Source organism: Vanacampus margaritifer, chromosome 4 (genome assembly GCF_051991255.1).
Source record: "Vanacampus margaritifer isolate UIUO_Vmar chromosome 4, RoL_Vmar_1.0, whole genome shotgun sequence".
Lineage (NCBI taxonomy): Eukaryota > Metazoa > Chordata > Actinopteri > Syngnathiformes > Syngnathidae > Vanacampus > Vanacampus margaritifer.
In genome coordinates this window covers 20476425-20488500 of record NC_135435.1, presented here as the reverse complement: position 1 = coordinate 20488500, position 12076 = coordinate 20476425, and the positions used below count along the sequence as shown (strand labels likewise).

General features: G+C 38.2%; 2 protein-coding genes across 2 annotated transcripts; one reads left to right on the top strand and one right to left on the bottom strand.

The window, feature by feature from the left end:
• Positions 1-773: 773 nt before the first annotated feature.
• Positions 774-2578, bottom strand: nip7 (NIP7 nucleolar pre-rRNA processing protein). Its single transcript, XM_077563222.1, has 5 exons — positions 2403-2578; positions 2210-2296; positions 1721-1859; positions 1414-1554; positions 774-1332 (listed from the first exon to the last, which is right to left on the bottom strand). The coding sequence occupies exons 1-5, from the start codon at positions 2456-2458 to the stop codon at positions 1213-1215; spliced, it is 543 nt and encodes a 180-aa protein (XP_077419348.1). The 5' UTR covers positions 2459-2578; the 3' UTR covers positions 774-1212.
• cdc42se2 (CDC42 small effector 2) lies at positions 2530-11755 on the top strand. Its single transcript, XM_077563223.1, has 5 exons — positions 2530-2672; positions 4966-5199; positions 6248-6349; positions 6443-6518; positions 8386-11755. The coding sequence occupies exons 2-4, from the start codon at positions 5146-5148 to the stop codon at positions 6515-6517; spliced, it is 231 nt and encodes a 76-aa protein (XP_077419349.1). The 5' UTR covers positions 2530-2672; positions 4966-5145; the 3' UTR covers position 6518; positions 8386-11755.
• Positions 11756-12076: the final 321 nt, after the last annotated feature.

The window sequence follows — 12076 nt, the reverse complement described above, 5'->3', positions numbered from 1 at the left end:
TCCAGATTTGTGGCCTCCTGGGTGTTAGGCCAGTGCATTCAATCACTTTTTTTTTCTCTGTATTTGAGGTGTATATGATTGGTGTTAAAGGTATTTACTGGGCAACTGAATGCTTGTTCTGGATATAGACCATTTCTTTCATTAAGGATGATGTTTTTTGATGAACATTGAAATATGCAAACCTTGACAGTTTGAGGCTATGAAAGAGAGTGCTTATGGGACTATTATAACCAGACAGTTGTGGCTCATATTGTTTTCTTTTCTAATTTATTCTGATAACTGGTAAAAGTGTCGCACCAAGAATGTTACACTAGTAAATATGGGGGTCAAACAAGGGTTTGTACAATATAAGGCGAGAAGTTAAAGGGGGGGAGAAAGAAAAATAATACAATTTATTTTGACTGTAGGTGATTAACAGGACATTTAAAATTTAGTGATTTGTCTAGGAGGGTCCCCAAAAATTTGGTCAATTCCTTTGCATCTATCTTTAAATGTGTTTTTTTAAGAATATAATACAATTTTTTTTATTATCTATATTTAGTGCTAATTTACAATGGAACCAAATATACACTTTCTGTAATTCAACAGTGTCAATTTTGTAGGTCATTTTTGTGGGACAGAAACAAGTAACAACAAATAGGACTTAATTTAGAGGTATTCATAAAATCATTCTTATAAAGGATGAGGAGCAAATAAACATACTGTTGTCTGGAATGTTGGTGTGCAAGTGCCTGCATACCATAGATTTCACACCACTAGAGTACATTTGTGAATACAGTAGATTGAAACAAGATTTTATTTTGTAATCAACATTTTTTAGATGTGTTAGGTGGTGTTTTTTTTATGTACAATTGTTGTACATTATTTGTGGAATACAGTGGAACCCCACCAGGGAGCAGGCTGGCCCTCATAGCAAAATCAGCATATAGCTGACAGCCATGATAAAAACATTAAAAAACTTTTAACCCCAAAAAATCTTGGATTAACAAAGGGGGGGGGGGTGTATATAGTGCCAGCCCATGAGTTAGCGGAAGTCCGCTTTACAAGTCCAAATAAAATATTTGCTGCATTTCACCACATGACTGAAATCATCACAACTCGGATTTATTATGCCATGTATCAAATGTGGAATGAGGTTGCGTGAGTGGAGGGCAATTGACAAATCAACAGCAGCTGCAGTCCAACTAATAGAACCCGTGACAGATTCTTGATTTATGTTAATTCAGCTTCATTCCTGATAAACTCGCCCACGTCAGCCTGGTGGAACACAACTATGGACATGGGGTCCACTCGCCGACACTCTTGCGTCGTCTTGGCTGCCACTCCAAACCCCTGGGGGGTAGGGGGGGGGCACATGATGAGCTTGATATGTTCTCAACAGGTTGGAACTTGAAGCACGTGGCGAGTACTTACCAGGGGCACGTCAGCCATAGAGTAGACCACCACACCTTGGTATTGCATGGTGTTCTCCGTGATCCTCCCTAGACCAGACTTTAGGATGTGATTACCGTAGAGGTACGACTGCTCTGCTCCAGGTTTCACCCACACCTTGAACTTCATGACAATCGAGTAATCACACAAGCGCAACATTAAGTACAGGCAGTCACTAATGTTAATGTATTTTAAAACAATGTAGTGGAACAGTGCACTGGTTGCTTCATTACACATTATTTTCAATGACAAAAATAGCACACTATTAAAAAAAGACTAGCAAACAAACCTTTGCATAGGGTGCCAGGAAATCCAGAGCTGTTATGTGTAGCCGAAACTTTCTGGTCTTTGTAAACTTGCCAAAACAACTGCCGACTGACACCAGTTTGTCCCGGGAAACGTTTGTGGACAGTTTAAGAATCTTCTCACTGTGGAAACATAACAATCGATCAACGATAAAAGGTTGAGGGGTTTCCATGGCCCTCCAAACAAGTGGTTCTCAAACTGCGGTCTGTGGGGGTCTTTACAAAAATTTGTCATAAATTATGTCGTATCACTTTTTTTTTTTTTTAAGTGCATACCTGTATGAATATTAAGAATATCAATTACAGATATCTGCAACTGGAATTGTGTCAAAATACGTTTTAATGCGTGCAGGTCCTCATAGGTATGCACGTCCTTAATGATTTGAGATAATGGCATGTTTATTGTTTTTGGATATAATTTTTACTTGCCTCGGTTTGGGAACCCCTGTTCTAAACTGGTAGTAATAGATTACCTCATGTAAAATACGCGCTCATTGTGAAGCCTGAAACAGTACGTGCCGTCTGGTCTGTCCACGAGGAGTTTTATATTTTCTCCTATACTGGTAAGAGAGGAAAATATTAATCACATGTATAGCATAAATTAGCCTACCATGCTAATCCACACAGTCATCAACGCGCATCAAAATGTCCTCTCGCGCCACTCACTATTTCGACAGCTTCTCAAACAACGTTTTTGTCTCTTCTTCTGTAAGCGGCCTCATCTTATCTACCGATCTAGTAAAAAAATAAAACGCTAATATTGGAAGAACTGGATCCCCCACGAGTATGTGCAAAACGTGGATCAACACGGAAGTGGTCACACATTAGAACGGAAGTCGACTGAATTTCCCAACATTGTACTTCCTGATGTTTTTTTTTTCATTCTCTACCTTTGCAGTCGACAGTAGCGTTTGACTCGGACTAAAATCACGTCTGGTAAGAACATTTACCATGCAATAAATCTTTGTTAAAACTAACGAATGTACAGTGATGTACGCTAATAGCTGCGTGAAGTACTTGCTTTAGATCGCCAATTTGTGTTCCACTATCGGAAATGAGGCTAAAAGTTAGCACGGCTAGCTAGCTGTCAGTGGAGGAAACAGCGGGCGAGCTAACACTGTTAGCCTCTTCTAATGCTAACGCGGGGTTTGACCATTTAAACTAGGGTATAAAACGCTTCGAATTAAACATTCCTTTCATTTATTTATCATCTTTTACGTAGTGATACTTGATATTCACTGTCGAAACTCGAAGCGGGTTTTTATTAGCCGCTGTGGTGCATAGTTACATAACACTCATTTGTTTGTAAATATAAATTACGGTTTTGCTTGTTTATGTTAATCCGAGCTCAGAAATTGAGAGAATAATCCCCCCCAAAGATGCAATAAATTAATTAAACGACTATGTTGGTCGTTAGATAGTAGCCCCCCTACTTGGAAGTTGTTTATTTTCAAAAGTGACCTGTGGACGTTTTCCAAATGTATCATGACTTGAAGAAAAAAACTAAAACTGCCTCACAAACAAACTAAACAACTATTATGTTGCGTGGTAAGAGTAGAACGTGGATTGTCATAGGTATTAGGTCCAAATATGTAGTACCAGCGACAAGTTCACTTTTGAGGGAAGTCATTTTTTTCCATCCACAGAAAATGTGATTTTGGTGCCAAGTGTCAGAGTCAAAGCAATTAGACCATTTGTTCTCAAGGTTTGTTAAATCAAGACCAATCGAGGAAATGTATTGTGTATATATGTTTAAAAAGGTTAACCACTTGAATGATTATGCTATAATAACACTAATATTTGTTATTGCCATGGCAATGTTTCTAAAGAGTTTGGTGTTCGGCCTTGATCATATATGACTTTGGCTAGTCAGAGGCTGTGCTGAACTGTGTTTGTTTACAGAGTAAACAAGCGGCTAGAGCGTAAGGCAGTTGCACTTCCAATCCCTTACCAAATTTGCTTCTCATGCAAACTTGACGCCTCTGCACTGTACTGAAAAATCTGAACGTGAATACATGTAATTCTTTTAAAATGGTGTCAACGCTCAAATTGTCTATTCTCTCGAGACATCCCTAGGCACAGCTTTCAAATTCAATTATTTCTTCCAAACATAGCCTGCTCTTTGCATTCCTCCACTATACTTCCCTCCCCGTCACATTCCCATAGACAAACATGGATTTAACTTGTGTCTCACCATGATAACTCCAAGTTGGGCCATCTTTCCTAAAACGAATGTTAGTAAATAAATAGCTGTAGATTTCTTGGTGAAATGGGGCACTCTCTTTAGGGTTGCAACTTGCCATATGTAATCAGACACTAGGGGTGGGAATCTTTGAATGTCTCACGATTCGATTCAGATTTTTGGGCCTGCGATTCGATTCAGAATCGATTTTCGGTTAAGAATGATTTTTGATTCAAAATTATTTGATTGACAATGACTTTTGCTTCAATTGATAGATGTGCAAAGAATCATAATGATCTACTCGAGTCTGACTCGCTAATGCTAATTAGCGCACTACTTGCGGCACTTTTATCACTCAAAAGAACGTCTCCACTCTGCAAAAAAACAACTTTTATTGGAATAACTTGATTGTGACTTCTACTCTCTAATGTGGCTACAACTTAACAGTGTATCAGACCGCGTGGAACCACACTGCCCCTAAGTGGCCAAATCGAGTACAACATGAACAGCGCTCCTAATAAAGGCACACACAAACAAAGGCAAGACGATATAAAATCATTTAAGTAAAACCGATTTTGGGACATTTAAAATTGATTCTGAATCGTACTAAATGAGAATCGCGATTCTTATGAGAATCGATTTTTTGGGCACACCCCTATCAGACACTCTCATTATGACATCAACCCCCCTTAAAACGTGAGCGTTATTGACTGTGTTGATAGTAGGTCACTGCACAGGCACGTCTGCTACATACAGTGCTGACCTCATTTTGTTCTCTCTTCTGTTGCAAGCATTTATGTATTCTTTCCACATTTTACAGTCACGCTTTACTCAGCGTAATTACTAGTTCAAACTAAGGCAGGATTTGGAAACCAATATTCCAAAGACCAAACATGTAGGTCTGTCTTATAAGTCCTCATACAGTTATAGGTTCAGCTTTTTTCTTTGTCCTATCACAATTGTCGTTTGAGCCAACCATCGTGTGAAAAACAGTATATAACATTTGGTAGCAACTTCTGATGCTTATTTTGTACAACTTGTGGTCAGGAGGAGGTTCCTTGCTCTGGCAGGCGCTTCTCGTAACAGACATTTGTCCCGGAGAGACCGCCATCAGTTTCCATTGTGCGTCTGAGGCTGTGCGACATCAGACAGACAGGAAGGCACGCGACAAGTGGCAGCTCAACCGAAACAGGAAACTGCTACAGCGGCGTTGTCACTGGCCTGGGAATGACTGAATTCTGGGTTTGCTTCAGCTGCTGTATTGCAGAGCAGCCACAGCCTGTGAGTATACAAAATTTGATTTATTTACTTATTTGTTGTTGTGCCATATGGAGTAGACTTATTTTATTTTTATATTCCCCTCCAGATGACTTTGTGCCTTCAGATAAATATAAGCAGGTCCCTGCTAGGCAGAGTGAATACAATGTGGGTTGTTCTCTGTGTTTATGTCAGATAAACTTGGTAAAGTTTATTTTTGTGGAAAAGAGCAACCGGTTTGCAGCTATCCTTACTGATAATATAAACTTGGTCCATTCAATTGCTGCACTGCTTTATCATAAAAAAAAGAATGTCATCGCTTCCAAATCCATGGCCACTCAGAACCACCTAGCTAGGACATCTCACAAAAGTTACAATTCATATATTTATTTACGGATTCAAAACTATGAGAATGCAACACTAATTAATAACATGTTTATCTTCAAAATTATTTTGAATCTAATTTGGCTCCTGTTAAAGGGAAAGTCAAGTCAAAAATGTTCTTTACAAAAATGTGTTCTGTGCAACCTATGACATTCTGATTAATATTGCATTTGTGGAATATGAATTAAGCAGCAAAATCCCACCCATTTTTGTCCATCTCACGGGGCGGCCATTTTGCTTTGTACCAACACATGCTTTCGATTGGAAAATGATATCACAGTGTCTAAGGGCTCATGTAATCATCTGTTTTCAGGGTTTAGTTGTGTGTCATTAGCAAGCTGATGTCATTTTCAGTTGACAACAATGACAAAATGATTGCCCAGTGAAACCTCTCATGTACAGTGCTAGTGTTCAGAGTTTTGTACAAATCCAAGTGCAAATGTTGCACACCAAATCCATCAAGCAATGTTTAATTCAAAGAAATGTTACTGATCATGTTTTTGTTATTTCTCAAATGTTCATTGTTCATTCTCACACTCTCGAGTAATTGCATATTGACATTTAAAAAATAATAATCTGAAAAAGCAGGTGACCATTTCTGTTAGCGTTTGAATTCTTCCTCTAACTTGAAATGCAAAAAAGCAAAATGTTCATGAATGTATTTTAACATTCAACGAATGTTTGGCAGAAACGGCGGCGACGGATCGACCGCTCCATGATTGGCGAGCCAACAAACTTCGTTCACACCACACACGTCGGCTCGGGGGACATGGGCCTGGGATTACCATCGGTGGGTTTTTGAAAATTCTCAGATAATCCCACCCAAATTGTGTTAGGGTTCTTTGGTTTCAATTACTCAAAGCTGCTTACTGAATACCTGCAGGTGGACCTGGTTCAGGCCCAGATGAAGTCCAAAGGCGGCTATGTACACGGCGGCTCTGAAGGCTCACAATTATGAGGTGAGACATGCACGTCTTTTTCTTTGACTTGAGGTTTAGTTGCTTGCTTCAGCAGCACAGTGTGACGATTAAAATAGTACCCTGCGACCTCTAAGATTAAACACAACCTCCACTTTATTTAGAAGCATGTAATCTCCATAGGAAATAATAGAAATAATCCTTTCAAGAGTCGGAGCAGCACCGTGGCCTCATAGTTCTCAGGTTCGGGGTTGGAATCTTAGTTTGTGGAGTTTGCATGTTGTCCTCCGTGCTTGCTTGGGTTTTCTTTGAGTAAACCAGTTTCCTCCTACGTTACAAAAACATGCAAGCAAGGTTTGTCACTGTTTGTAAAACATGAACATGTGACTACCTGATTCTAATGGCGACGCTCATTGGAGTAAGTGTCAGATGATATTTGTGATGCTCTCTGAACTGTACTGACATCTCACATACTGTATGCATGGCGGTGATTTATGTTCGGAAATGTTGGCTGATCGCGATTTGTATGACCTTTCCAGATTCTATTGTATTCATCATGTAAACTTAAGTCTTAATCATAGATAATGTTTGAAAGTGATATTTGACAGTTGTCAGCAGGACTTATTAAAAGCACGTTTGTTGTGTCAGCAGGGCTCATTCAAATTCAGTTTATCACTTTAGGGTATATTTAGGGTTAGGATTCACACATTAAGCACGGAAGAATGTTATATTAATGGAACATTAAGACTTAATATTTTATTTCTGTGCTGTTCAGACATGAAACAGACTGCAACCTGTTTGTTAAATGCGGTGGCTCAGTTATAAGCCTGAATTTGCAGATAAATAAATATTTTCATACAAATCTTGCAGTGTACATGTACAAGTTTAGTGATTAGTATTTTCTAAATTTGAGTTTAAAGAAAAATCGCAATACAGACGCTCCCCACCTTACGAACGAGTTACGTTCCGGACGATCGTTCGTAAGGTGAATTTGCTCGTAAGTTGCTTCAGTGCTATATTTTGTATTATAATTTATGTTTAAAGCCTATATAAGTATATTGAAGGTTTATATAAGTATGTTTAAGGCTTGTACAAGTAACCTGCATTGGTTTGTACTGAAAAAAAACTTATAACTTACTAATAAAATGGAGAGAATACGTACAGTACTGTACTGTACTACGTATGTTAGAGAGAGAGAGCGAGACACACACACACAGTATGTACATGTACGTAATAAGATAAATAAAATGAAGTTTAACTTACTTTTGGAAGATGTACTCGATGCTTAAGGAGATGATGATGGAGGAGGAGGAAGAGGAGGATTTTATATCATGAGAGATTCTTCGTCGTCGCTGGAATCGGCTTCAAAAGTTATTTCCTGCTTCATGAGGACCGGCGTTTTCTTCCTCCTCCTCCTCGCCACGTTGCTCAGCCTCCAATGAGCTCTCACAGCGCCAATCGTCCGTATTAGCGGCGGAAAGAAGCACTACGCGCAATACAAAATCGAACTTACAGCATTTCTTTCCAAACATTTTTCGACATACTGTACGCGCAGAAATGTTCGTATGTACCGTTGTTCGCAACTCGAATGTTCGTAAGTAGGGGAGCGTCTGTAATCAATTTATAGATTTGTATCGGGATTAATCGGTATTGAAGCGAATCGTGATACGAATCCAATCGCCAGGTACTAGGCAATTCACATCCCTAATACTAGTGGTATCAATACTTGCAAAAACGGTGACTACCCGTACTCACGAAAAAAAAAGTGGTATCGATACGAACATCCCTACTTTTTAATAAAAAAGTGTACTCTATGGTGGACATGAACTACAAAGAAATGTAATTATTTTGTTTCATTGTCATATAATTGAACATCCTAACTCGTGTTCTGTTTTCTACCCTTTCACAGCCCTTCAAGTGTGTCAGAAACTACTGTTGTTTATAGGAGGAAGCAGTTGACAGTCTTTTATGGACGCCGGACCAAAAGATAAAAGTACTGCTTTTCCATAATGTTGTATATATTTTTATTTTCCATTCCTTTTTTTTTTCTTTTTTTTTATAAAAAGCACTGCTATCCATTTTCTGCCATGCTGTTGCACTGTAAAGAGTACCAGTTAAAAAGTAGAGAGGAGGAAGGGGAGGCTTTATTTAGTACGCTCATCATCTCAGTCAGATGTATGCTTGTGCGCGTGTGTGAGCGGGCGTGTGTTGTATGCATGAGGAAATTTATGTCGCTCTCGTAGCCCACATGGATGCCTGTATTTATTATCGCATTTGCAAACGGACCTCACGGTGGCTGGGCCACGCCCAAGACGTGGAACTTTCTGTTTCCGTCTGTTTTTTTTTTTCTCTCTCTCAGAGGTTTGATAAAGAGCAGGTGGAGGTAGCAAAAAGTAAGATGTTGGTTTTTGTTTTTCTTTTGTTATTCGGAGAAGTCTCATGATCCTCTGAGTCGTCTTCAGGGTTGATAAATGCTGTTTTCTACTAAACTTGAATCGAGTCGCGTACACTGGACCATATACCATGTACACTCACGCCTGCTTAGGAATTTCGTTTTTTTTTTTATACTCAAATAGATTAAAATCATGTAGAATTTTAATAAACTATGACCTTCCTTATCTGTCGTCATGCTCTTATTATTTTGTAAAAATAAAAAAATAAAATTATTGTGAAGCAGTGGCAACAGTTAAAGTTAAAGTACCACTGATTGTGTTTGTTTCTAGGTGATTCTTATTTTAAATTTATTGAAATCCAGAAATTAATGAAAGTTTAAATGAACTTGAAAGTATCCTCACAAGTGAGTGAGTGGGTCAGATTCCACACAGATGCCACTGTTCTCCACCTCTATTTGGACCTAGCCAATTCTTATGTCATGTTTTGTTTTCTGTTTTTTTTGCTTCCACCAGGGAGTTTTTTTCCCCATCCCATCTTTTATTGTAATCTGTCAGCATGTTATCAATTTGAAAAGTACTCGTGAAGGGGTGGGGCATGGACCAAAGGAAAAACATGTGTGTGGCTCCAGGACATTGGTTTTAGGCATGATGTTTGATATTGTATTTTTTTCTCTTTATGACATTAAAGCACATAAGGGGGTGGGTATCGATGAACTTGTACATTTGTAAGTACCGATGAAATTAGGATTGTTCGACATTTATTATCTGCTTTCTACTGCGTGTGCCATGATAGCATATTTTCTCAGATAGTGGCCAAAGGTCTTATTAGGTGCTAATGTTAGTTCCTTTTCCAGACAAATATTCAGTGTTACGACAGGTGATTTTTTTGTATATTTGAAAGAAAAGAGTGATCAATTCTAGTTGAGACATTTTAAGTCAAAGCTGGCCAACCTTTAAGAGTCTGTTTTATTTCAGCCCGCCATGCTCAAACATAATTAGGCAGTTTTGATTCATTGTGAGTACAAAGCATCCTCGGTTTACAACAAAGTTCCGTCCTTTCTTAAGACAGTCACATAGCCTGAATTTGTAGGTAATTTCGAACATGTCGTTTCTCACAAACTGTGATTTGGTCTTAAGATAGTTGAGTTGTGCCTGTTTGCAAGTACTATTTTCGCTTTTTTTTTTTCTGTTGAGGTTTCTCATCTTCTTCTCCCTCCCTACCTTCAGACACATTAAAATTTCGCATTTTAATGCAAGTCTGGAAAATTCTCCGCAATACACCAAGCACAATGTTTTGACAGTTTAGCATCATCCGTGTGTCTCGTATACAAGGTTCAAGTTTGGTAGCAATGTGGTTCTAAAAAGGCTATATTTGGTGATACGCTTTTCCAACGTGCAACACACAAGCAATTAAAAAAATCGATGTTTCGGCCATTTAGTTTTGTCCGCTCGTCTCGTATACGGGGTTCAAACTTGTCTTGGAAGCAGCTGGAACCCCAAATCAAAGACGAGAGGCAAAACATCTAAGTTGCAATCGATTGAATGACCTGGATGAATGAGAATATCCACAAGCACAGAGTGAAGGCCACTATTTGAGCAAAAATGCTAGTTTTACTCTCGTCAGGCTCAAGCTACAAAAAGCCCTGCAGCCCCATCACGGACCTACAATTACATCTGACCTCTTATTTCTGTCGTCATCCGACTCCGGCTTTACATTGATTGTCGTAACGTTGGCTGCGGGTTCAGTTTCATTAGCTCGGCCTTAATGAGAGCAGCTATGGTATGAATGTTAACCAATGTCTACATTTTTGTGCGCTATTGCTCACCGGGATCTTTTAAATGCATGCGCTTTTGTGTATGTGTATCTCCTGTGGTTGAATATGTGTCCATCAGAATGTAATTGTACCATAAAGCCAGCAAAAACATGTTAGTGTCTGTACTGGGCAATATAAGAAAAGATACCAGCCAGAGTCTTTATATCCATTGTAACATAACAGAGATCAAATCGTCCTCTAGTTAGTCACCTCAGAAAAAAAAAAAATCTTTACAGTGACAAGCATTTCCCATGATGCATTGCAAATACTTTTTTTTAGAGCGTGAAAGCTATGTAACCATTTATTCCTGTTCAATGTTTTTCTTGTAAAAAGTGATTCACGTTTGTTTTTCCCGCCCTTTTGAATTACAGTGGATAGAAAAAGTCTACACACCCCTGCTCCAATGGCATCAAAGAAACACGACCTCGATAAATGATTTCGAAAACTTTTTCCACGATTAAACATGCGTGCTTTTGGAGACGTGATATAAAAATGAGATTGTGTGTGCACACCCTCATAACTGTGGATGTGGCTGTATTCACTAATCACATTAGAAGTCGTGTTAAATGACGGTACACACCCTACAGTTTAGTTGCTTGTGCAGTACAGACAATGCAAGTACAAAAAAATTAAGAAATGTCTACTAGAACATCTGAGCTTTATTTGGAGTTAATTTACTTCCTGTCAAAATAATTATGTTTATTGGTATAGGCTAAATTAATGGGGGGGGGGTTATTTTTTAATTGTTTCGCTATTTTTATTTTGTTTTTTTACATCACAAATTTCTGTCCACTGTAAATTACAAGTTGTGAACACCAGGATGTGCTAGAAGTCTAGTTTTTTGTTTTTTTTTATATCCCCGTTTCAGTCAGAACACTTGTTTCATGCTGTAAATCAACAATAGGAAATATACTTTTATGTTTTACAATATTCTATAAATTCCAGGGTTAGAACAGTGTTTTCCCACTTTAGGCAATAGGCACTGTATAAAATGGTCCTTCCATTAAAAAAAAAAAAAAAGTCCATTCTGTCTTTAATTTCTGCAATGGGAAATAAATGTGTAAATGTTTTACTAACTGTGTCGTCCATTTTTAAATACATCAAAACATCTTTAAAACATAGCAGATAAGTCGACTTTTGGATTTTGTTTTGATTGGAACCTACTTTCAATATTTAGGGGGATTAGGAAGAAAATGTCTGCAAGACCCTGGTTTGTGATTATTGTAGCTGTCCAATGAAAAATGATAATGAAAAAAAATTGCATTTTAAAAATAAGAAGTGAACATTCTCTCTCTATCTAGCTCTCTCTCTAGAAACTTTTACTTTTAGGGATAAGGAAAATATAGCAAAGTAAATGTGTTATGTATGAAATACTTAAAATTTTCATTATGGC